This window comes from Sinocyclocheilus anshuiensis, unplaced genomic scaffold, assembly GCF_001515605.1.
Source record: "Sinocyclocheilus anshuiensis isolate Anshui unplaced genomic scaffold, SAMN03320099.WGS_v1.1 scaffold2512, whole genome shotgun sequence".
Lineage (NCBI taxonomy): Eukaryota > Metazoa > Chordata > Actinopteri > Cypriniformes > Cyprinidae > Sinocyclocheilus > Sinocyclocheilus anshuiensis.
The window spans coordinates 41,066-68,490 of NW_015541014.1; the positions used below are offsets into that span (position 1 = coordinate 41,066).

At 37.5% G+C, this 27,425-nt stretch overlaps 1 protein-coding gene across 3 annotated transcripts; it reads right to left on the reverse strand.

The window, feature by feature from the left end:
• Positions 1-1,211: 1,211 nt before the first annotated feature.
• Positions 1,212-25,884, reverse strand: LOC107690480 (protein dopey-2-like). 3 transcript variants are annotated; one of them, XM_016488835.1, is made up of 39 exons: positions 25,724-25,884; positions 22,119-22,293; positions 20,717-20,898; positions 20,157-20,327; positions 18,997-19,186; positions 18,746-18,844; positions 18,505-18,628; positions 18,034-18,143; positions 17,734-17,845; positions 17,524-17,641; positions 16,391-16,510; positions 16,194-16,302; positions 15,899-16,108; positions 15,030-15,352; positions 13,992-14,392; positions 13,810-13,880; positions 12,954-13,151; positions 12,251-12,403; positions 12,072-12,172; positions 11,770-11,960; positions 9,178-10,840; positions 8,942-9,041; positions 8,325-8,495; positions 8,093-8,218; positions 7,862-7,996; positions 7,597-7,652; positions 7,276-7,380; positions 6,923-6,989; positions 6,585-6,738; positions 6,349-6,431; positions 6,029-6,138; positions 5,668-5,817; positions 4,653-4,714; positions 4,432-4,560; positions 4,186-4,322; positions 3,992-4,047; positions 3,779-3,913; positions 2,386-2,518; positions 1,212-2,254 (listed from the first exon to the last, which is right to left on the reverse strand). In XM_016488835.1, the coding sequence occupies exons 2-39, from the start codon at positions 22,257-22,259 to the stop codon at positions 2,009-2,011; spliced, it is 6,942 nt and encodes a 2,313-aa protein (XP_016344321.1). In that variant the 5' UTR covers positions 22,260-22,293; positions 25,724-25,884; the 3' UTR covers positions 1,212-2,008. The 3 variants fall into 3 exon arrangements, with proteins under 3 accessions (XP_016344321.1, XP_016344322.1, XP_016344320.1); XM_016488836.1 differs by having other exon boundaries at positions 1,212-2,251; positions 25,720-25,884; XM_016488834.1 differs by having other exon boundaries at positions 25,720-25,884.
• Between the last annotated feature and the right edge of the window lie 1,541 nt (positions 25,885-27,425).

The window sequence follows — 27,425 nt, forward strand, 5'->3', positions numbered from 1 at the left end:
TGAATATGCTTTAATCACAAATGGGAAGACCTCATTCCAATTGCAGAGAATGCCCCAGCAAAAAGGATACAACCGTTTATATAGAATAGGTACATGGCAAAGGTAACATCACTCATTACGTCATCTTTGCAACACACTAACTTCGGCTAAAGTACTGGTATATTTTCTTCTCAAAAGCCTGCAAGGAAAAAAATGTTAGTTATGATTAATTAAAAACTTTACTCTTCTGAATTTCCTTGGTCTGTGATGTAAACCATTAGATAATCTAGAACATTCTATCTAACCCAAGGCCGAACTGGATATCTAGATTCTGCAGCTTTCATTTGACTATTTGCATTAAAATCCTGTGTTATTTTGAAAATGTTATTTTGGATTTGTATGTTATGAAAACTTGCTTAAAATTTACTCACCCTCGGGCCATCCAAGATGTGGATAATATTTATTTCTTCAGATTTGGAGAAATGGATCCTCTGCAGTGAATGGGTGTCATCAGTCCATACAGCTGATAAAAGCATCACAATAATCCACAAGTAATTCGGCAGCAGCATCTCTACAGCGAAACTGTAAGTATCTCTGCTTCAAGAACAGTGATTTTTAATTTTAAACCATCACAGTGAAAAAGTCCATACCCTGTTGTCCTCTAACATCAAAATTCACTGACATATTTGTTTTGAATGGATCTGAACTGTTTTTGCTTTTAAACAGTGCTTGATCTGTGCATATTTTTTTCCTGATTCCGAATTCTCACTGGAGAAAGCAGTATTATGGATACAGGACTCGCCCTGGGCCCTGCCTTATTTTGTGATAAATCGGAATAAAAAATTCGAAACTTAAAAAATTTCAGTCTAAATTGAACTAAGATCACCAGAGGGTTAAGGACAGAAGGAACTCCATTCATAATACCAAATAAGGCAAATCTAAGACTACAGTGTGTATTAATTAATTTGCACAACACTAAGTGTTAAAAAAAAAAACCACAAACACCCCCTGGTTCAGGGTCATTTTATTCATGTATGCAGAACATACGCATAAAATAATTAACTTTAGTAAGCATTAACATATTTTCCTCAAGAAAAATAAAAATGACTACATTCCAGAGAACAAATCACTAAATAACATTGAGTGGATGTCCTTATTTTATTCTGTTATCACTTGAGTAAAGTTATCACTCGTTACGCTGCTGTTAATGGGAAATATACGCTTCTTATTTGCCTGTTTCTGTGGCACAATTGCAATTTGGCAACTACAGAACAAAGATGTTTCATAACTAGAGCATGTATTTTTAGGCACTTCAATCAAAGGCCAAGGTCACTAGCAATAACATTTTAGACTATAGCTGGCAAGTGAAATGCACTCTAAAATGAAAGCAACAGCATAAAAACGTCTTTGAGGTCCTACAAAGGATGAAGAACACAAACATTAATAAAAAACATTCCCTTGGTTACAGAAATAAAAAGGTGCATTACAATTCCTTTGCTGTAAATATTAACAGAGTATTGACTCTACACAGAAAAGAAGACATTCAATATCCACATAACAAGAATAAAGACATATTATCCTTAATTTAAAGTGACTGGAGAAATATAGCAGAATAAAAGAATGCAACAGAAAGTCTTGTCAACATTTTCAATATTTTCCAAAAGACAGATGAGCTATACAGGAAAAAGCAGATCAGAAAGTACATAGAAAGGAAATACTGCAAAGGGATTTCAAGTCAAGTAATGACTGACAACCCTACATACAAGTAAAAAATTCCATGGTTCAAACAATAAATGCATTATCTGTTTGTTTTGACCATTATGGCCGATGAAACATGGCCAAATAAACATTCATTTGGCTCATTCAATAACAAACAGTAATGGAATATGCACAGAATGAACAGAACACCCACCTTAAGCCAAATTAAAATACAAAGATGATATACATTCACAGCATGTAGATTACATTAAATACAAAAGCAAACAGAATTTGGGTAAAACATATTAGGATTTGGAATGTGATCTATCATCTAATTGTCCATTCCATCGAGGAACTCTCCTTCAATGATGTGCTCTAGGCGTTTCATGACCTGATCACTGCTGGACGGCGGGTAGTCAGCGACATAATGCGGGAGGTGCACAGAGGAGCCATTAAAAGAGCAGCAGAGGGTGCTGAAGAACGGCACGAGATCCACAATAGAACAGATGGAACGTAGTGTGAGCAGAGGAAACTCCACTCGATCCGTGTTTGACTCTCCCGCTGTTCCATTCAGCTGCTAAACACACATTCAGGATGTTTATAGACTGAGAATTAGGTCTATTTGTGACAAACCACCAACTTTTCTGGTTAAGTGGTGCTCTTTCACAGATACATTAGAGCATGTGTTCCTGTGCATGGAGATCTTACCCTATAGCGTCGGTTTATTCCATCCAGTATCCTAACAATATGAGGTTTACACTCTTGTTCGCCTTCTAGCAGAGTGTTTCCTGGTCCATCATAATGGTCAACATCTACTTCAGGAATGAAAGCCCAGCGATACCTGCATAAAAATAAATAAATAAATAAAAGGTCAGTCTTTAACAGATCATGAACAGTGAATTTTACGGTGTGGAGCAGATCAGAGGTCATTTATGTTGTGTCAGGCATGAAAGGTCACCTAGATGTAAGAGGGAACCTATTATTCTTTTACTGACAGCTGCCAACGTTGGGGCAATCATGGCAGTCCACTTAGGTTAAAAAGGTCAAAAGACCCAATAAGGAGTTACCCATGAGCTGTTATATTAATAGAAGATACCAGTACTTTAAATAAAAGTTATTTGTGAGTTTAGGTGCATAAGGAAAATAAATAAAGTAATCTTGTTCATTAAAAAATGAAATTTCTCACATGATTTTTCCTTCTGTGGAACACAAATGAACATATTTTGCAGAATGTCTAAGCCATATTGTTTTCTATGCAATGAAAGGGTTATAATCACTGCTCTATAATATCACTGCTTGCTGGCAGTTTAGAATTCTGTGAGCAATCCAGTCATGCATAGATCAGTGATTGTCATTTTTTTTATTGCCGAGCTCCACAAAAGAATAGAAGTGGAATAAAATTATGATAAAAATAGTCCACATGAACTGTGCTATATTTCAAGTCTAAGTCAAAGAAGTGTCTTATGCTCACAAAAGCTGCACATATTTGATCAAAAGTACTATAAAAACATTAATATGTTGAAATATTATTTCAATTTAAAACATTTTAAAATGTAATTTATTCCTGTGATGGCTAAGTTGAATTTTCAGCAGCCATTACGCCAGTCTTCAGTGTCACATGATCCCTCAGAAATCATTCTAATATGCTGATTTGGAGCTCAAGAAACATTTCTTATTATCATTATCAATATTAAAAACAGATGTGCTGCTTGATATTTTTGTGAAAGCCATGATACTTTTTTCATTTCAGGATTATTTGATGAATAGAAAGTTCAAAAGAACAGCATTTATTTCAAACTGAATTTTTTCAAATAAAGTTTTAAATGTCTTCACTGTCACTTGCGATCAATTTAATTAATCCTTGCTGAGTGAAAGTATTAATTTCTATAAAAATCTTACTGACCCCCAAAACTTTTGAACAGTAGTGTGTTTTCTCATGTGCCCATTAGAGAATGTCCAACCACTGCTTCTGTTTTTTTGAAGTTTTGACTAAAATTTGACAATTCATAATTTTTTTTCTTATCATTTATCACTGATATGGCAAGAGTAAATGGTGACACACATGCGCACAATTCACACAAACAGTTCATTGGAGTCTCACATTTGAAACAGAGGCATGTGCTCAGGTGGGAAGGACACAGCGGTGTCCAGGAACTTGCAGGCTGACAGGTACATGTCCAGCTCTGCCTGAGGGAAGAGCAGACCATTCTTGTCATGGCCACCCCGCAATTTACTCCTGAAACAGAAAGATTTTTTGTTTTAAATAAAGGGACATAATATATACTAACAGCATTTTTCATAAAGGAAGACTCACTTTGAAACTTCTTTATCATCCAGCAATGTCTTCTCAAGGCGGTTAAAAATGCGCATCTGAAATATTCAACATAAATATTCAAACTGCACACAACTAAAGTAGAAAGAACATTCAAAACAACTGATGAAGCATTTGAACACAATCAAAGAACAAATACTCTGAAGAGAAGAGAGGACCACAGGCGTATTTCTTACCAGTTCAGTGACCATGATTGGCCAGAGAGAGGTGAGATGTTGCGGTGAGATCCTTAACAGGAGAACACGAAACATGAGGAACATCTGAGCTGACACTGATGGGGTCTGTCCCACACGCAGGTTCTCTGTTAGACGCTCTAGAATATATTCGGCAAAGTAAGTGTTAGCTGGGCACTTTCCTATTCTACATTACTAAATGATATTTCAAGTAACCTATATTTGTTTTCCACACAGACTGAGTGATACCTTGTATGAGAGGCAAATAGAAGTGGTACTGGTCATTCTCTCCGCTAAACATGGCAAAAGCCTGTCTTTTTAGTAACATAGGCTTCTGCTCAGCGCTGTTGAAGAGCTTCAAAGAACTGCTCTGCATGCCTGCATATGGTACAACATGAACACACACAATACAAGTCAATACACTGATCATACAACAAATAACCAAAGCAAAAGTATGTACAGATACTCACTCATCAAGTCTTTGAACATTGTCTTCTCATGAGTCAGAAGATGGTCTATGATAGATCTCCAACTAAAGGACAATATCTGAGTTTAGTGTCTTTGACTATTTTAGTGAAATTATTGATTTATATACTGTACACTGTACTGGTCAAAATGGTGAAATAAGTTTTTTATGTTGTTTATTTGCTGCATTTATTTGATAAAAAATACAGTTAATATTGGCAAATATTATTAACATTTAAAATAAGTGTTTTTTATTTTCATATAGTTTAAAATAAAAGTTGGATTTTCAGCAGCCATTTCTCCAGTGTCACATGATCCTTCAGAAATCATTCTAATATGCTGATTTGGTGCTCAAGAAAAATCTCTTATTATTATCAATGTTGAAAACAGTTTTTGCTGCTTAATATTTTTGTGGAAACCGTGATAAACCATCAAAGGTTTGGGGTAAGTTAGATTAAAAAATAAAAAATAAAAAATAAACAGTATTGACTACTTTTATTCAGCAAGGATGCATTAAATTGAATAAAAGTGACAGTAAAGATATTTATAATTTTACTAAAGATTTCCGTTTCAAATAAATGCTGTTCTTTTAACATTTCTATTAATCAAATAATCCTGAAAAACAATTTATTAAGCTTTCCACAAAAATATTTAACAGCAAAAACTATTTTAACATAGATAATAATTAGAACCATCATTAATAATTGAGTACCCATAATAATTGAGCACCAAATCAGCATATTAAAATGATTCTGTGAAAGGAGTAACGGCTGCTGAAAATTCAGCTTTGCCATTACAGGAATAAATTACATTTTAAAATATATTAAAATAGAAAACAATGGTAATACTATTTCACAATATTGCTGTTTTACTGTGTTTTTGATAAAATAAATGCAGCCTTGGTGAACATTTGACTGGTAATGTAAATAGGCCAGGCAAATTATCTGACCAATATTTGAGCATTTTGACATTATCGGCATGCCTCAAAAATTTGGAGTGTTGTGTAAGTGTCCATCTTACTGGCAGGAACATGAAGACTCCATTGTGAAAAACATTGGGTCCATGAAGAGTTCCAGCACCTCTTTCTTCCACGCTCGCTTAGTGTAGGCATATCCACTCAGACTGCTCAACAACTGAGCACCCGCACAGAAACTAGGCATGTTATAGGCACTGAGAGATAGAAAGATAGAAATTGAGAAAGTTATTGAAACATCAAAAATGAGTAGCAGTTGAAAATGAAAACTGCCATATACTGTATATGTATACATACGACCATACCATATAACAATAAATAGACCAAAGTATTTGAATTAAATACTAATCAGTATTTATCATGACCACAAGTATATTTTCAACTGAAGTGCATCTTTGGCATACACACCTATGATTTTTTAGATAGGGAAAAACATAATACATGAGACGGGAAATGAGAGGAACGGCTTTCTCCTTCTCATCACTGCGATATACCATGTCCAAAAGAGGAGCCAGGACCTACAAACAATGAGCACAAGTGGAAACACAGTTCATCTGTTGCATCTTGTTACCCGTCTATTTTTTTAAGTCAGCATAAATTAAATTCAGTACAACAAATACTGCCATATGTACATTGCGCTTACATTACATTTTTTTTCCCATTATTGCTACAAATTCTTAAGCATATGCGACCACTGAGTTTGAATCTTGAGTGTGTGTGTTTCTTACCTCAGCCAGCAGAACAAGAGCTTGTACGCTGAATACAGATGGTGCTGAAGATGACACCATAGCGCTGCCCTGACCTGCACACTCTGAGAGAAAGACAGAACAGAATCCATTTTAAAATTTGCCTCCGCTTCCAGTAGGCAATACAGTTTCAGGATTTCATTATTATTATCAGATTATGACTGCAATACAACAATGGGCATTCTACTAAAAGCATATGTCTTTCAGCGTAGGTTTACCCTCTAACTCATTGCCATCATGGTCATCTTCATCTCCCCGAAGACAGACTTGAGGCTGTGCTTTCACTTCCAGGTTACGACTCAGCCAGCTAGTCTGCTCAAGAGAAGAGCCGGCCACAGCTCCCACCGCTTCTAGTATGCGCTGGCTCACTTCCTATTGAAGGTACAATTATTATGTACTTTAACAGGTTGGCCAAGAAATATGTTGGGTAATGCTTTTCTCATGCTTAGCAATCCAGACAATGAGCAGTAAGATATATGTCTGTTTAAACTTTTAGTTTTCACTTACTATATCAACAAAATACTGGTTTTGCTGTCACTCGCTGTACCGGTCTTACCTGCAGTTCTTTAGTATCCCTCTTGTTGTCGATATTGGGAAGTCTATTGACACAGTCATCAAGGATGCTGCAACAGCAAAATAAACAGTGAGATTAGAGTATCAAAAGACATTTTACCTTTCAATAACAACTGTTTCATGTAATTAATAAGAGATCTCTATAAGAGTTTTCTCACTGCCTTCTTGAAATGTTGGCTCAAACAACTAGGCGGTTTCATACTGATCTATTTGCACTGGCACCAAACGGTGCAGGACAAGTTATGCACCAGAGGTTAATATTTAGAGTCAGGGTTTGTTCACATCTCTAACCCTAAGTATGAGAAATTGTAATAGTGGCCACATTATTTTATTTACCCGAGGAGCAAGAAGTGTCCAGGAGGGGCGAGGTTAAGCTGGACAGATTCTCTGAGCAGAGAGAGGAGAGGATTGATGTTCTCCTGAAGAGCTTGAGCGGTGAGACTGTAAAAAAGACCATTCAAGACATTTCCATTATCATTCCACTAAAAACATTAACCTTTCATTGAACAGAAACTAGCATCAACTTTAGCCATTGGCATGAATTAGATTGCAACAGTTCACTGGACTTTGGTCGTTTTAAAGTAAATTACATTGTATGATAGCAAGTAAGATAAGGTACAATTAAAATAAGAGAATGATGTCAATTGAAACAGTTACCTTTGAATGTAAACATAGCTGAACTGTAGCACTGGAATGTCAACTAATGTAGTCTTCTGATAATGAGAAAGAGAGTGAACATTAATACATGATGTAAATGTCTGTGTATGTGTGTGTGTACCATTTTTTTTAAATTGTAAAAATGCCAAAGGTTTTTTCTTAGGGTTAAGATATAGTCTTTTTTAATTAGCTTTATATAAAAACAACAGATGTTTATATGGAATGTCACCATTTAGATAGCTACGTAAATGTGTGTATGCAGTACCTGGTCTCCTCTGATTTGATGGGGTTTCTTCACCACCTCTCTAATGAGCTGCAGTATGGTGTCTGTACGGAGTGTGTTTAGTGCCTTCACTAGGTCCACCAAGGTCATTTGAGAATCACTAGCATCTGGTAAAATCTATGTATGCATACACAAACATACACAACATTTTAAAACGTAATTCCAGACGCTATTGGATGATGCCATTTTTGCATTATGATTTCTATTGTTCACCTTGTTTCTGGAACGTCTTTTGCGACTCTTCCTGCTACTCCATACAGCGGCCACAGAGGTCATGACCTGCACCCCAAACTGCTGAGTTAGTGGCATTAAGAACTCCAGAACCTTTTGCCTCAAGATCTACAGAGAACAAAAACACATGACTGGCACCACTAAGCGGACAACAACACAGCATCATCTTTAAGTAAACTAAATAGTTTTTGTTTACTTCAAGCATCAGATATACCTTTGTGCCTTTAAAATACACAGAGGTGGGTGACGCTCTGCTGCCATGGGTGGAGTCACAGCCCTTGACCACTCCCCAGAGTAAGGCCATGCTGCTAATCATGTGCGGAAACTCCTCCAGAATGGCATTGCTAGCATTTCGTAGGTCTGGAACATCACAGGCTGCAGCTGTCTACAAAACAAACAAAACCCCCAAAACAATTATATTATAACATAAGTCACATTAGTGTTTTGAAGATTTTGAAGACCAACATGTTCAGTGGCAATCCTGGCATTTTGATGCCCATGACAAGATCAGACTTGCTTGCAACTACAGCTGTAGGTCAGTGGATGTACATTAGCAAAAGGTGAGTATTTGGTTGAATTTTATGATGTGATTCGTTCACACTGACAGCGATACGCAGACAAACTGCAGACAGTTTTTGCAAATAAACCCACAATGCTATACACTTACTAGAAACCTACAAGACAGTGACTTTGTCACTGTCAGTGTGAACGGACCTTGAGAGCTATGTATGGTGGATGACACAACAGGAATTTGGCTCCCTAAGTGAATGTCCATGTCACCTATGCCAGGATCCGCCACTATTTTCTTCAGCAGGTGATTGTATGTCTTACTTTCCTGTGGTCTAGAAGACAGTAGTGTGTGATAGTGGTCAGTCCTTCCAGTAGTGTCAGAGGATAGTCAGGTGCTATGTTCTCCCTCTTTAAGGTACCACTAAAGAAAACCACAAAATATGCACCCATTTCAAGCTATGGTTGCAATAAAACGATGAGTATTTATTGATAACTTATTAAACACTTCATGTGCACCCACTCTCACACAAACGCAAACAACCACACACATAACTTACTTGTGTGAAGCTTTGATTCCATCATGCTCATGCTGTTTAACAAGCTCGTCCAGGTTCCTGCAGATCTGGGCAATTATGGGTGATACAATAATGGCCAGTGATCGTCCTAAATACGGCAACACTTCACATAGCAGAGTCACCCAGGCTGGGTGCATGGCACAGCCATACTGCGGGTGCAAAGCTCGGGCTGCTGCGGACACAAACATGCCCTGAGCGGTGATAGGCTGGCTGGTTACATAACGCACTGCTTTGATGGACTGCTGGAACATCACAGCTGTTTGCCACTCTCGAGCCAAGGCTGAAGGTTCTGCACGTTGCTGTGGGTTAGAATTGCTTTGATCGTGATCTTGTGCTTTGGTGTGTGGTGGACACACATGGTGCTCCAATACAATAAGAACCTTCAGAAGCTTCAGTAGGGCAATCTGAAGAGGGTGCTCAGCCCAGATCCCATCCCGGCCAAAATTGATCAGGCTCTCTTCTGAGATCTCACCTACGTCTCCTCCCTGGCCTTCTTCAGGCAATGTATGCTGGTCTGGCCAATCAGCTCTTTGGCAGACATACATGGAGGCGGAAAGCATCAGAAGGACATACTGTTGCACCTTATAGCCCCAAAGAAGGTTGTGCACCGCCTCCAGGCTAGCAGTTCCCTTTGCTTCTCCGATTTGAGCTTGCTGGGCTACCCACACCAACTGGATCATCAACTCTGTCAGCACCTCCACGCTTTTCACCTGGACCTCCCGATTGGCCTGGAGTTGGCGAGTGGGAATGCTAGCATAAGAGGGATAGTGAGAGCGGAGATAACGCATGCAAAGGCAGGTGAGTAGCTCTAGCAGAAGAGTTGGTGGAGAAGAAGGAGAAGATGGTGAATGGAGAGGAGAAAATGCTGGTTGGGATGGGTCAGGAGTGGCTCCACTTGGTGGAGTTGAGGTCTGCAATCGCCCATAGAAGCTGCCACCGTCCTGAGCCTGACGGTGCCTCTGCAGAAGGTTCTGGATGAGGTTGAGATGGGCAATGGAGCTGCAGTCCAGAGAAGTACTGGAGAGAGCCTCCACAAATGGCCCTGCACTTGTCCGGAGGATGGTCTCTAAAATAGTGAAGGCATAGAGAATTCGGCTGCTCTCGTACTGCTGCTTATAGAGCAGAACATGGCGGAACAGTGAATCCACTGCCTCACGTTTCTCCCGTTGTCGCTTGAGCAAACGGAACTTGGCTATGGCCTCCAACTGGCCATCGTCTTCATCACTTGAGAGCGAATCCGAAAACTGCGTGCGTTCTGAATCCACCCTCTGCAGGCCATTGGTCACACCCTCCTCCTCAACGCTACCATCATCATGGCGCTGCAAGTAAGGGACGGCGCTTGAGCTGGAGTTTTCAGTAGAGTTCCGAGTGCCACTGGTGTCTGCAGATTCGGTGTGTTCACTTTCCTCTTCTTCCTCTACTTCTTCATCCTCTCCCTCAGTCTCTTCGCTCTCACTCCGAGACATTGTTGGGGAGTCTGGAGGTGTTAGTTCTGGATCTCGTTCCAACTCTGCCCACAATGCTTCACGGTCTACTATGGTGATGCGCCTGACAAAGCTTTCTCCTGTTTGGCAACCGGGAGTCATGTTGTCTCCAGCACTTTTTGTGATGGATCTGTCTCTCCAGGTCAGTGCCTTTAAATTACCTAAATCACATATACAGTAAAATCAGACCCCAAGAATATAAATATCATCACTTGACATCATTTCCATCATGCCCATTACCTCCATTTCATTTTACATCCATTTCATGTTATTTCCCATGGTCCATACTTAAGCTTTCATGCATTTAACTTTCCATATGCTTACGTGAATATCTCCAATCATTGCATAATTAAAGCTCAATAATTTACATAACTTTCATCACATATTAACACCACATATGCAGTTCAAACATCTCTTATGCTCACTAAGGCTACATTTATTTAAACAAAATACAGTAAAACTAATATTGTGAAATATTACTACAATTAAAATAACTGTTTTCTATTTTTCTATATTTTAAAATGTAAGATATTCCTGTGATGGGATGAGTCTACAGTGTCACATGATCCTTTAGGATTTTTTCTAATATGCTGATTTGCTGCTCAAGAATCATTTCTTATTATTATCAATGTTAAAATCAGTTGTGCTGCTTAACATTTTTATATACTTTTAGGATACTTTGATAAATTGAAAGTTCATTTTTTTAAATAAATATTCTGCAACACTGATTAATTTAATGTATCCTTGTTAAATAAAAGTTTTAACTTCTTTAAAAAAATACTGTACGTAGCAAGAACAAGAATGAACTCTTGCTACTGCTTTCAGTCTTGAACACTATTTGTAAAAGTTACTATTTTGATTATTTTAGATATAATGGTACAATACAGTTCACTTCGTATTATAATCGCTGTACAACAATTTAAACTGAATTTTTATTACTAATTACTGATTGCAATTTTATTGCTTAATTCAGTTTCATTTCAGTTTTTACACAGAAGGCCCCTCAAATTTAACTTCATAACTCAAGCACAGGTACCACTGCATGTTCTGATCTGGTGTGTGTGTGTATGGGTGTGTTTTGATTCCATACCAACAGAGAGATTCTGTTTGATGCTTCGTATTGGTGATCTCTGTGTTCTTGGGTCCAACAGTAAGAGCAGCACCGGTTCCAAGATACGGACCACATCACTGAGGGAGAGAGCCCGCACCAACCAGTTCTGTGCTGCGGCACTAACACTACCATCCTGATTGTTTAAACTATCTAGTACCACAAACAAAGACCTGAGAAAACAGAAATATATAGTGAACAGTGAACACTCAGTATATGTGGCACACAAATATGGGCGAATATTACTGAAGTATTTAAATTAAGAAGAAAAATATATATATGACCTGTCAAAGGAGCGGTTGAGAGATGTGCTGCGATTGGTCTGGATCTCTCGTGTCAGGTGCCACAAAACTGAGAACCTGTGGAGTGCCTCTAGACACACAACCTAACACAAATACACATACACATTTTAATAAATGTTTATGAGTGTGTGTAGATGTATTAAATGAGGGAAATACAGTACCTTGTCTCCACTGAGTAAACCCAAGCAGATGATGTCCTCGCAGATAGATGCAGATGGAGCCAAGCAGTGAAGCCGATAGAACAGCTCCACACAGGATACGTGATGCTCTCTACGCTCTGTGTCAAGCTGAGCCCATAAAACCTGAGATACACGCTACAAGAGAAATAAAAAGAGAATTAAAGTGAAGAAAAGAAGTCACATTAAGGAAGTCAGATCACTCTCCATCTTCGTGACACCCCCTGGCAGCTATTTTCTATGTAGACGAGTACAAGTACACAAGTACAACTCCTATCTACTTGAATGGAGAAAGACCGAAACCTCAAAATATGTTATTAAAACAGTCAATATTAAGTTTGTTAACATATGCCAAATTAGCACTAAAATTGTACATAGCATCATCATTTTTTTTTTTAAGCTCAAATCATGCTAGTCCAGGTAGTCCAGCTACCATACATCCACCTATACAGGATAAAAGGAAAATAAGTGATGCCTCTATCAAAAGGGCAATTAGCTCTTTTAACTAAAATGCAGGACTTCCACTTATTAAAAAAATCATAAAAATCCATCCGGTCCATTTCCTGACCCTTGTAATGTCTCTGGAATTAGCCATTTCTATATCATATTCAATTCACAACAGATGAATATATATAAGAATAATAATATTCTATAAGAAATGCCACCTGTAAATCATATTGTGTATTACCAGGTAAAAGTCTGTAGAATCCTCCAGAGTTTTGAGAATAGCTGGGTAGATGGGAGGCAGGGTGACCATTTGCAGCTGTTCGCTGAGTGGGTTCGCATCCGAGTTCTTATAACGTTGATTTTTATCCTGAATGACGAGGGCTAAAGACTGAGAGTGATTGATCAGCTCCAGCAAAGAGGAGATGGCAACATGTTGCACCTACAGACACATAAAAAAAGATTTAATATGAAATGATTCAGTTTTGGCAATGCAACCATTAAAGGTCATTTTTCCATGACAAAATACTTTGTCCTATCCCAATTCACTGTGCAGAGGCAACTTTAAGTAACCATTCGTAGGCTGACTCTCCTGAAGATTGTAAACAGTGCATCGCTATCAAAACATTGTTCTGCTTGTTTGACATGTCAACTTCTGACTCAACCAATAGTGAGGGTTTGGAGGTGGGACTACCTGCTTTTCAGAACATTGGTAGACAGTGGAGATATTTATGTGGAAATGTTTATGGGAAGTTTTATTACTGTTTATGTCTAGAAAAATTATTGTTAAACTAAAAGGTCTAGTCCACCCAAAATTAAAAAATCTGGGATCATTTACTCACCCTCATGTTGTTCCAAACCTGTAGGCTTATTTTTCTTCTGCAGAACACAAAAGAACATACTTTGGGGACAAAACAACTTTGGAGTCCATTGACTTCCAATTAAAAAAACACTGAGACATTTTTCAAAATATCTTCTTGCGTGTTCCTTTGAAGAAAGAAAGTCCTACAGTCTTGGAACAACATGAGGTCGAGATGATTACAGAATTTTCATTTCTGGGTGAACTATACCTTTTAATTTCCAGCATTGAGAACTTGTACCTGATAGTCTTTCGTCAGGCAACACAGAGTCATCAAGGACCTCAGCCAGTCAGGAAGGGTTCCCTCAATCCCTGAGGAGAGAAGCACTCAGTTTTTTGTAGAAAAACATATCTATGTGCTGTGACATGCTACATGAAAAAACATAGTTTAACATAGAAGTAGAATACAATTATTTTATTTACCTGTCTTGTTTAACAGAGATGTCTGCAGGTCTTGGTTCTCTTCCTCAGTAAAATAGACGGGAAATGTTGTGCATTCCAGTAGAAGCTGGCAGACCACAGTGAAGGCCTGGCGGCATGACTCCGATATCTCCCCTTTGCTCTTTGACTGGAAATTTCCCATCCACTCCAACACTGCTGGTCTGTGGTTTTTATCCCCATCTCTAGAAGACCCATGAAGGGCATGGATCCTCAGTTTACTAGGGTTAAAGAACTCAGCAAGTCTGTCTTTGATAAGACCCAAGTCTCGACTGCCTTTCCGTTTCAATGGAGACCGTTTACTGCCTCTAGGAGGAGCATTAGGATCTAGCTGATTTGCTTCTTCCTGTTTCTTCGTCTCTGGATCCACAACATCTAACAAATGCCTGAAAGATGAACATGAGTGAGACAGAGAGAGAGAAAAAGAAAAGGCAAGTACAGTGAGCACGCATGCTGCTAGTTGCAGGGCCAGAAAAGAATACTAGCAGCATCTTCAACCAGGGAGCCGGGGCCCTCAACAAACTTCCAAGATGGATTGCTTACATTTTGAGTAAAAATATATATTTGAAAAATCCTTATCATTAATCCTTGTCCAGTAAATCACAAAAAAACTGGAAGAGTCTTTTTAGAGTCAAAAAGATTCCGAACCACTTGCTTACAAAAATCTGGGCAATACACACTGTATACTGCATACTATTTTAAAAAGTAGTATGAATGCAAAATGTAATGCCAAATGTTACATTATTGTCACATTACCTCACTATGTAGCATTGTATTTCATCCATCCAGTTATCACAGTAAAACTGTATTTTGCTTTTTTAATCCAATTATGTTAAACTGGTTATGTAAAAATCACACTTTTTGTGCATTTGTCAGAATGCAAATGGAATTGCATTCTGCAATACACTAATTCCTTGCAGTATGTTCTGGTTGTATATGCACATTTTGTCAAATCTAGCAAGTAATTTTGGTATTCCATGCGAAAATATGTATATTGGGCACACACAGTATACACTGAATTACCCTGTGATCACAGATGCCAGTATGTCCTGCACACATTTGGACATGTTTTCTATAGTTCCTCCTCTTCTCCACACGTCCTCTGCTTCAGGGTTCACACCAGAAGCAGCATCTGATCCATTATGGCCTGGCAGGAGGTGCTGTTCAGATGGAGATGCGCTCAGGCCTAATCCACTGTCTTCAGAGCGCAAAGCAGGATATGGAACTACACCTGGCTCCGCCTCCTGTCTCTCCTGTCCATTCAGACCGACCTCACTGGAGCTGTCATCATGGTTACCATTCACCTGGTCACTTTCCTTGACTTTATTGTTGCCTGTCATCAAAATCTATATTTGTACAAAAATAGAGCCCTTTAAAACACAAATTTCCAAACCGTAATATGAATGGCATTTAAATGTAAACTTTAAATTGTCTGATTATCAAAATGATACACTAAATGCAGTGGTAAAAATATACACTAGCATTCAAAAGTTTGAGGTCATTAATTTTTTTTTACAGTAGGAAGTGACAGTTAAGACTCCTTTTTCAAATAAATGCAGTTCTTTTGAATTTTCTATTCATCAAAAAAAAAAAAAGTATCACAGTTTCCACATTACACAGCCCAACTGCTTTCAACACTGATAATAATTAGAAATGTTTCCTGATCAGCAAATCAGCATATTAGAATGATTTCTGAAGAATCATGTGATACTGAAGACGGGAGGGAGTAATGGCTGCTGAAAATTCAGCTTTACCATTGTTATTTTAAACTGTAGTCAAATTTCACAATATTACTGTTTTTACTTGGTGAACATAAGAGAAACATATAAAAAAAATCATACCAACCGCCAAACTTTTGAACAATAGTGTACAGTAAAACTGACCCATCATACCCGTGTTTGCTCCAGATCTTGCGTCTGTGATTCAGCCTCCATGTCCATATAAGCCACTGGCATCTGGATCTTACTGAGCACTTTAAAACATGCTCTCAAGGCCTGCGTGAGCTCCTGTAGGCTAAGGGATGTCATGTGACTACGCAGCGACTGCAGCATGCTGCCCAGCATCTGTGGCAGGCATTGCGTTTGAATCTCTGCATAAAGCTCCTAATAAGAAAGCCAAGAAGTGGAATGAGACCAAACGACCAAAAATTTGGAAAAAGTTTTCCAAAGATGAATCACCAGATCATACCAAAGGAATAACATCCATCAGGAAGATAATGAGCGTTGAGAGTTCAGTCACTGAGGGAGGGATACTCAAGGCTTTAGATGGATGCTTCCCGGCTGGATCACTCAGTGAGCTGAGAAACAACCACAACACTAGACATTATCACATCATCTCATTTTCGTTCATGCAATGCTGTTTATTATGGGTTTGTGTTTATTTACCTGAGACAGATTTGGAAATGCCTTGTCATATAGTCCCAGAGATAATTGCTGCTCATTGCACTCACAAGCATATTGACAGTCTTTATGATCTCTGAGGAATTTTTATTCTCTTTGATTTTACTGCACAGATGAGTAGACAGTCAACAATCAGAAACAGCATTCATTCACGTATTATTAATTCATTTTGTACATCCATATCAGCGCTCAAAAGTTTGAGGTAGGTACGATATTTTAAAGAAGTCTCTTATGTTTACCAAAGCTGCATTTATTTGATAAAAAAATACAGTAAACAGTTATATTATAAATGATATGATTATAATGATTATAATTTAAAATAACAGTTTTCAAGATTCTATGATGAATAGAAAGTTTGAAAGAATAGCATTTATTTAAAACAGAACTTGGTAATGTAAACATGCTGCTACGTAATGCATCTTCGGTAAATAAAAGTATTAATTTATTTAAAAAAATTCCTACTGACCCCAAACTTCTGAACAGTAGTGTATATCCACTTACAGCAAGTTCAAAATATACATCTTATTAGTATGTAGGGTTCAAAAGGGTTCAGATCTGATTGATCAATTGAGCATTTTGCAGTCAATTACTTTTCTGTAATAAACCACTAAACAGGATATATGACTGTTATCCCTGACAACCAGTTCTGAACAGTTTCACATGTCTCTTAAGGGGGTCGCACACCGGACGAGAAGCGCAGCGCCGCGCTGCGCCGCATCTAGAACAATTCGTACAACAAGTACAACATGACGTAGCTGGGTGCCGTGGACAGATGCCGAACGATGCCGCCGTTGTGCGTACACTCATAGAAAACAATGTGTTCGAATTTTAAAAGACGTGGCGCGACGCAACGCTGCGCTTCTCATCCGGTGTGCGACCGCCTTTAGCACTCTGCAGTCTGGCAGTCATTGATCACCATGTCAGGTTTACTTAGGATAATGAGTTTTTACTTGTATTTGACCCTTTCTGAGTGTCAATTCTGTACCCTGACAATATTTGTGATTTCTGGGAATCAAAACCAAGACACCAGTGTTGTTAATACAATCCTCTACTACTAGTTAAGCTACAGGTAAACTTGTGCGCTGTAAAAATATGAGCATTGATTTGTTCTCTCTGACCTGTTGAGTTGGCTGCCACTGAGGCTGGAGTTGAGACTGTCCTCTCCCAGCATCACTTTACAGTAGCTGTAAAAAGCTCTGACCACCTCCAGCAACACATCAGACAACACCAATGGCCCTGTGTGTGGGAGAATGCAGAAATATAAATAATTATGTAAAACAGGTCCAAAGTAAAGCATTTTAAAGTTTGAACCACGTGGGTGTCTTTACCTATTTCAGATTTGTCCAGCAGACTAAGGATGATGCGAAACGGTCTGAGATACTCTATTAGATTGTCTGGGTTGGCCTCTATGTCTTTCTGCTTCAGAATATTCACCACAGCCTATGAAGAAAATGTCAAAATATGAGTTGTGTTCACCATGCATGTATAAAATGCATACACTAACATATAGGGAATGTGTTAAGTGAAAATCAACTGCAATTCTAATTGAAAAGCTCTACTTTGGGGTATTGAATAAGCTGTTATGTAATGTAATTTGAGCTTGAGTGAGAGTGTGTTATCTTCTATACCTGCACCAGTAATTCTCTGGAGTGTGTACTGAAGTAGAATGCAGTGTATTCCTCCACAGTGTTAAAGCGACTGGAGTCTGCAGCCACCATTACTCCTTTGATGTCTAAGCCTGACAATACACACATATGGAAATACTAAGACGTTACACACCCATGACGAAAATTTAGAAAACTACTTAAAATGATAGTTCATCCAAAAACAAACCCTCAACCATGTTGTTCAAAACCTGTATGTACTGTACCTTTCTTCCATAGAAAAATTAGATCATTAGCAGAATTTTATTTTCCAAAAAAATTCGCCATAAAAGATCTCTTCCTTTAATAAAACTTCCCTTTATCATCCATAGAATCACTTATTCAGGATTTTGGGCCAAACTATACTTTTAATAAATAAGTGCCATTTATCTTATTAAACAGTACTTAAGTATTTCTGTGGTATTCTGTTAATTTCTGGAAATTTGTCAGCGGTACCGAGCATCCATGCGTAGAGGCGTCGATTCAGAGACATGTCTCTCCTGAGCAGAGTGAGTGAGGCAGCAGACACCACACTGATCACCTCATCTTGCTTTAGTGGAGAGGCACATTCCTCGGGATCCTACAGATAGGATTATTTTGATAAAATGTTTTACAGGCCGTCTGGGACAAGTTCATGTGTGATGACTACACAAATATAGATGGAAGTGAAGAAAGAAAGAAAAAGAAGAGGGATAACCTGGCAGGATGTGAAAGGGAAGAAGTAGAGAAGGATTTCCAGCATGTTTCTCTGGACCAGAACGTTAGAGTCTTGTAAGGCAAGACAAACAGCTTTCACCTGGAGCAGAGAGACGGGGAGGTGTACATTTATTCAGTTATACGCAACTCCTTTAAAACAACAGACCTTCGTCAGAGTAGACACCATGTGTAATTTGAACCCAACGACTAGCTGTGAGGAAATAAAGTACAGTCTGTAAAGTACACACTCACCACTAGTCTGTGGTCTGTCCCAAGCATATACTTCTGTTCTCGAGCAGTGATTGAGAGGTCAAAGTGTGCCACAATGAAGAGGGAGGCTGGGAGCCGTACCAGAGGACATATAAGCACTGAACCCCACAGTGCCCCATAAAACACAGACTGACCCACCAACACTGACAACTTCACAAGCAACGCATCCGTCCTGAGACAGGAAGAAAGACAGTTATAAACAATAACACGTGCTGTAATGATAACGCAGCATTTTCTTAAAGGAATAGTTCACCCAAAAATTTAAATTCAGTCATCATTTACTCACCCTCATGTCATATATTTGTCCATATAATGGAAGTCAATTGGAACTGAAACTGTCTGGTTACCAACATTCTTCAAAATATCTTTTGGGCTCAAGAGAGGAAAGAAAGTCATACAGGTTTGGAACGACATGAGGGTGAGTTAATGATGACCGCATTTTCAGTTTTTGGATGGACGATCCCTTTCAGTAACATTGTTTAAATAATATAGAGTTTTTAACATTTTCATGTAACATTTTCAACACTTTCAAACAATAACTTCTAACATTAGTCACTACTTAGTCCATGTTTTTTAAGCTTGCCTTTTAAAACATTCCTGACTTTCCAAGTTGGCAACTGTTGCCATCCACCATATTCTCTGACAAACTTTAGATCTTGACTAATGTAAGTCTATTAAAGTGGTTAAATAATTCATTTTAAAGAACTTATTAAAAACAATTATCGTAAAATGTTGCTGCGCCACTTACAAGAGTGACACAAGAACTTAAATTTTAAGATCAATAAGGACGCATACATTTACTCCAAGTTAATCAATGTAATCTCACTTAACATTAAATTGGTTATGGATTAATCGAGGCACAGTTGTAGTGAAAGTGACAAAGGAGTTCAGGGTACATTAGAGAGTGTGTTGTAGAAATATTAGGAAAGTTTAGGATGAAATCTCTGGAGTGTCAACATGAGAATCATTTGTGACCCTGGACCACAAAACCAGTCATAAGGGTCAATTTTCATAAGAATAAATACGCTTTCCATTGATTTATGGTTTGTTAGGATGGGACAATATTTGGCTGAGATACAACTATTTGAAAATCTGGAATCTGAGGTTGCAAAAAAAGTCTGATGTCTGGTGTTAAGTTGCACCTCTCATAGACCTCCGCGCCCTCCTCCAGTCCTGGCAGTAGGCCCATGATAAAGGCCTGCAGGCTGGGTAAAAGCGCCCTCTGGAGAGGCAGGAAGTACCGCTCGTACAGCGTCAGCAGAACCGGCTTCAGCGACATCGCTGCATGACCCAACAATGGAAACAGCCCTGAGCTGTACACACATGAACACATAAATGATTTCACCAATAATCTCAGTACCACCATAATCACCTTTGGAAGTGAATCTAAAAAAATTAATCAGCAAAATGTCAGAGTTATAGTCCATAGTCCAACATTCGTTTTGCCTAATTTGTATGAATTCTCATTATTAGAATTAAAAAATGCATTGATATTATTATAAGATACCATTAATTCACATAAAAATGTGAAATATATTAATACATTTATATCATATAAAATATAATTTATGCTGATATTAATACACTTTATTAACATTTTCTGCAATGCTGTAAATGTGATTAATTGTCATGAATATGGAAATATGACCTTCACATTTCTACAGTATGTAAAATTAAACCAGTATTCTTCATTGACACCAACCTGTATATGAAGAGATCCTTGGCTAGCCATTTTGTGCCGATGATTTTGAAAATGACCTCATAGGTCTCAAGTGCTTTGAGATGGACACCGCTGGGCAGGGCAGGATGCAAACACTGAGCCAGACGCTTCCCGATGATCAGCCGCCGCGGTAACAGCGAGTACTTTAGATTACTCTGGAGAGCCTGAGAAACACAAAGAGTGGAAGTAAGATGGACAATGTAAATAACTGCAAAATTATACTGACTGGTCAAAGCTTTTAAATGATTTTCTATAGATATCTATATACATCTATAGTAAAACATGTTTTACCAACTCCAACGTAAACAGTAGTGTATATATAAAGTGATTGAAAATGATTGTACATACATACACATTCTATACCACTAAAACAAGGTTATTTGTAGATTGATTATACCAGTATTAAAAACTAATGAAAGCTAGTATTTAAACAGTCTTATGTAATCATCCAAGTCACTAGCTTTCCACTCTTCAACACATATTGCACTCAGCAACCACATTTGCTGAACTGGTTTCAAACAAACTACCAACAAGAGCTCAGAAGAGGGACTGGGCTTAGTTTGTTATTGCACAGCACTTGAAACATGTTTTACAAGCATACCATCAATAATGTCACCCGATATACAAAATGAACATACTTTGAGTGTGTTAAAAAGGAGACTGTTGATCATAGCATCATGTTAGATGTCAAATATCTGATACAAATACACAAAACCTAATAGTTATCACTCATATTCACATTGTTTTGTAACTCGCATATCCGGAAAGTCCCATTGAGCAAACAAGAAAATCACATGCCATGCAAAGAGATATAGAGAGAAATTTAAATAAGACAACAGTTTTTTTCCCCCACATCCGCACATAAACATGGAAATGTGTTTTGAAAAAAAATGTGGAAGGTTGGGATGAAAAGTATTTGTCTAATCTTAAGGACAGTGTACACAAGTCCTGGTCAACCTATTCAAATCAGCTGCACTTTGAACGTGTGTGATGTGGTTGAGGTCAAGCAGTAATGTTATACTCAACGCCTTCATTCAACAGTACCGAAGATCATAAAGGAAAGTCTCTCACTTCTCTAAAAAAAATAAACTTAAACTCTACTAAGCAAACTTCCTCCTTTACTTGCAGAGTAAAGCTAAAGTGTGTCTTTTTTTCATTCTAAAATACTTCTCTAACAGTTTAATGTGCAACTATAGGTAAGACATTTACAAACGGATTTCTCTGAAATATGTAAAAACTGTCTCTGTGGAGCTTTTTGAGTTTTTAAAAACAGAAATCAGTAAAGAGCTGAAAGAGTTTTTAAAGAGTTGCTCATATTGATTCTGTTTTTTAACTGAAGCAAATGATAACCTAAGTGTATTGCTTTGTTTTCTCCAGACTTTACCTTGTTGAGTTTTCCTAGTGAGGAGATGAGATCGGCCCATTCACTAGATGATTCAAAGTTCCGCAGCGCCTTCTCAATGACAGCTGCGTAACTACGATAACGGTAGTCATTCAGAAGCTCGGCTTCCTCAGGATCCATCATGCTTCAGTCACGTCCCAGCATGCTTAGCATCTGCCTGTGAGACAAAATAGACTGATCAGGAGAAATTCTGCATCACAACTCTTGACTGCACAAAGAAACAAATGCATAATAAAGTAAAGTGAAAGCCTGCTAAAGACAATCGATTTCTGATATAGAAATGTACAAAAGGTGAATAGCTATAGTGGTGTATGCTTACACAAGTATGGGTTTGAACAAACCCCTAACCTTGTGTGTTAAACTGTGTGCTGCACACATGAATTATACTTCAAATCATGTGTGGCTTATTAAGGAGCGGTGTGCTATCACTTTTATAAGCAATCAGGCTTATGATTTTTACCTCACAGCCAACACATGGGTGAAAAAAAATAACTACAGTATATGAAAAGAGAAAACCAAGACATATTTAGTTCCCAGAAATCACAGAGACTTATGTTAAAGGGCTGGGAGTAAGGAGAGTAAGCAACCCTAGCAACTTCTTTAAACAATTTTCCAGATTTTGTGCTGAAGTTGAATCAAACCTAAACGCAAGAAGAGAGCAGCTTTTCATTGTGACATGGTGTACTATATAAATGATGCTCAACAAAATCATGACACAATAAACAGACAATTCTGTTTAAACCAAGTGCATCTATAACATGAGACTATGGCAACAGAGTATAAACACATTCCTGAAACAATGTACACTGCTGTTCAAAGGTTTGCCCTCTGATGCTCACCAAGACTGCATTTATTTGATTAAAAATACAGTAAGAACAGTAATTGTAAAATACAATTACAATTTAAAACTACAGTTTATATCATTTTATGTTTTAAAATGTAATTTCTTCCTGTGATGTAAAGCTGAATTTTCAGCAGCCATTCCTCCAAACTTCAGTATCACATGATCATTCAGAAATCAATTCTAATATGCTGATATGCTGCTCAATAAACATTTCTTGTTATTACCACAGTTAAAAACGGTTGTGCAGATTAATATTTTTGTGGAAACTTTTTTTTAAAATTAAGATAAAGTGCAAAAGAACCCCAAACGGTAGTGTAAATGTCATTAATAATCTTCCATTTCCACTCAATTTCTTAGAAAGAAAAAAAACAAACAAACAACAACAATGGCAAAATGACTGAATGGTAGTGTACACATATCAGGCATGTCTTCTCTAAAGGGAGGCACTGCCTTCTGAAAAAATTGGATGATTAAAAAAAAATTGACAGTACAAAAATAAATCAAAGCAAGTAGCATATAATCCACTAATTTTTCTAAAGTAATTCTGTCCACCAGAGACATCAGCGGATTACAGAGGGACACAGCGTCCCTTTTGCCTCCCTTGAGCTCATTGTTCTCACAGAGCCTCTAATACATGCCATGAATGCAGGAAAATACGGGTGATAAATCAGATGAGAGGAGTCAGTACATCCATAGCACCATGATTGGCTGATTACACTGTCAATGTAACCATATTCACAAATCTGCAAATCAGCCTGAATGAGTCAGACTGGTGGAAATGGATGGATTAATTGCAGAGCAATGACTCTGAACATAACCAGTATCAGTCAAATGGCATGATGCAAAAATAATTGCAAAAAAATGCATCTGCATTATTCTGTGTTGGCCAGCTCAGAAACAGACATTACAAATAAATACACACCAAAAACAGCAGACAGTGTAAAATAGATTATGGTCTCCGATTAGATATGGTGACATCTGTTAGCTCTCTGGTGATAAAAGCCCTGAGAACACACACATACACGCATACAAACACACACTGTGACACTTACATCTGTTCAATCTGATGCTATTAGCATCAAATGGGCATCTAGAGATTTACAGAGGATTTAACTGACAGAAGCAAACCCCAAAACACGTGCCTGTTGAACAATCTGATTCGTGTCTACCAGTACTCTTAATACTGCCTGTTCAGCTTTCTGTTCTTACCACACAGAAATGCACACAACAACTCCTATGATGGATTTAGACCCATTAGTAAGCTGCTGAATATCAAGTAGGCCTACTAATTTCAGTTCCTGCACTTCATTCACACATCAAAGAGATTCTGTGTCTGGCAGGGGGAGGCACAAAGCTAATATAGCAAACACACACAATATAGCAGCACTCACACAATTATCCTGGCTTATGTTCTTAATATCAGCAGCAGCTTACAATCATTATAACAGCAGCTCATTAAAAGTCTACAAGCAACAACCAGCTTTGAAAAATATGATGGTGATTAGTTATGTCTTAAAAATTACACACACAAAAAAAAACAGGTACAAAAGTTTCTGGGGTGGTACTTTTTCAGGTAAACCTTTTTTTTTTTTTTAAACCTAAGAGTGCTTATTGGTACCTTACATGTTAGTACTCAAATATTAGTACCTGAAAGGTATAAAAGTTTTGAAAAAGGTACTACTGCCCCAGTGGCATCGTTTTTTCTGAGAGTGTACAGTGTTATTATTATCCAGTTTCTACATCTTATATACACACAGTTATAAACACATTGATACTTTTTTTCAGGATTCTTTAATGAATAGAAAGTTCAAAAGAACAGTGTTTACTTCTGTTATAATAACATTATAAATGTCTTTACTGTTATTTTTGATCAATTTAATGTGTTCATGCTGAACAAAGGTATAAGCAAAATTATTAATAGAAGTACTTTAAGAAAAAATTACTTACTGACCCCAAACTTTGGAACGTTAGTGTAAATGTCATGTATAATTGTCCATTTCCACTCTGCAAAGCATATACACAACCAGCTCTCGCTAGGCCATGTATTATGGTACAAAGTTGTGCGTAATGATATTGGTCTATTGATCTGGTCATTAATAGTGCTCATCTTAGCAGCATACCAGTGAAAACAGTGCACCGGGAGCCAGAGAAATGTACAGCAAATGGCTATAGATGTGCATGTGATAAATACGTAGGCCTTAATTTAAGCGGTTATGGAGGAGGGGTCTATATATTCTCTATATTTCTTTAACAATGTTTGAGTACAGTTTCATTCAAGCAACTGTGAAGCAACACAACATACAGAGACCTGTTATGTAACTTAAACCTGTCCTTGTTGCATCCACTGACTTCATGACTACCACACAGAACATCATATCCATCATATGCATATTCCTCCTTAAGAGTATTAAACCCTTATGCCGTGACCTTAATCACTGTCCATTCACAATGCACATTTGGAGCGTGTGGAACGGAAAACGTGTGGCATTATGCTGGTTGGTTAAATGCATTTAAATAAAAAATAATACATTAAACTAAAGAAATACACATTTTAACAAAACTTTATCACCTACTGCTGGGGGAACAATATATGCAGCATCCATCATCACATATACATCTTCTGTTTGAACTACAGCCATGATTACAGATATACTATTAGTACAGTATTTATAATAAACTACCCATTAAAATTGTATGACATCCATAACAACATGTTATTGTGAGAACTGAATGACTCACTCACTGCAGCAAAACAGGATGGTCGACAGATCACAGGGTCTCGTGCCAAATAACCTCACGATTTTAGATAAATCGACAGTTTAAAAACAGTAAAAAGCGAGCGAGCGAGAGGACAGATGCGTCATATGAATATTCAAAGCTGTAACCAGCAGGAATTGAATGGCTCAGCTGATTTCCACCAAACAGTTAATTTGTGTACATTTCCTGATGGGCGGAGGGGGCGAACCATGCAACGATGAAAAGGGGGTGTGGCGGTGATACACATTATTATACGCTTTTATTGCATTCCTAAATTATATTGAGTTCGTTTAAATAAAGATAGGTTATTTGCACTATTATTGAACTTGGTACCCGTTTAAGTGCTGGGCGAAAACACTGTATTTATTAGACGGCTACATTCTTTGCCAGCTTCACCCCATTCGTTGGTATCTTCCAGGATGTCATCTGTTTACATTTCTGTTTACATTTCACTGACCATCAGTGCATTAGTGAAAACAACGTTTGACTATGACATATTATGAAGCATAGTTTACCAAGGCCTCGTTACACCATAAATGACTTTTAATGTGAGATGTAGCTGCATGACAATCAACTGAAAACATGGATGGATGAACAGTCATACAAATACATATGTAACATTATGTAAATGTCACATAGGACCTATGTAATACACTACCTTTCTTTTGTTATTTATTGAAAAAGAAGAAATTAATACTTTTATTTAGCAATGATGCTTTAAATTTACCAAAAGTGAGAGTAAAGAAATAACATTACAAAAGATTTCTATTTCAAATAAATGCTGTTGTTTTGAACTTTATATTCATCAAAAGAATCCTGAAAAATGTATCATGGCTTTCAAAAACTATTATGCTGCAAGGCCGTTTTCAAAATTGATGTTAAGAAATGTTTCTTGAGCTCCATATCAGCATATTAGAATAATTTCGGAAGGATCACGTGACACTGAAGACTGGAGTCATGTCTGCTGAAAATTCAGCTTTGCCATCACAGGAATAAAAACGACATTTTACAATATATTCAGTTAGAAAGCAGTTATATAAAATGTAATAATATTTCACTATATTACTGCTGTACTGTAATTTTAATCAAATAAATGCCACTTTAGTGAGCATAAAAGACTTCTTTATAACATTAAATCGTATAGTAGGCTATATGTGAAAGAGCATTAATGCGTATAACACAAGTTGACCCAGTGAGAACCTGCAGAAACCATAAAATATTTTCACTGTTTGCTGCAGATTCATAGTAAACACTGGTATAATTAAATGGCGTAATTAAGTTATAAATGAAGCTCTCAGTAACAAAACACTTATGCTATTGAAAAATGGCAATCCAGATACTGAATGGTAGGCCAATAGCTCAATAGGTTGCCCTTTAATTATTTCTATGTGGTTATGCAAAGCAGCTTTTTTTTATCCTGCGTGCTGTTTGAGTTCTAAAGTATTTGAAGATAACACAATGGTCTACACTCTTATTCTGGGGTTGAAACTGGTTAGATATTAAAGAAATATTAAGCACTGTTGACAGGACAGAAATACAAAGCTCATCTGGCGCCCTCTCGTGTTTATGATGAACTCAAAATATTGACCATGAGAAAATGACAATGAAAGCAACCCTATTCAAAGTGAAAATGTATGATCCAAGGCATCAGATAAAGATCCATTTAAAAAAACTTCACTAAATTAAAT

What these genes read in the sequence shown, in the direction of transcription:
- LOC107690480 (XM_016488835.1), bottom strand. Translation starts at nt 22,259, where the DNA reads ATGATGGATCCTGAGGAAGCCGAGCTTCTGAATGACTACCGTTATCGT. An exon ending in CTCTTGTTCTGCTGGCTGAG is followed by an intron (nt 6,139 to 6,348) that starts GTAAGAAACACA and finishes CATTGTTTGTAG; the next exon opens with GTCCTGGCTCCTCTTTTGGA. An exon ending in CCCTATCTAAAAAATCATAG is followed by an intron (nt 5,818 to 6,028) that starts GTGTGTATGCCA and finishes TCTATCTCTCAG; the next exon opens with TGCCTATAACATGCCTAGTT.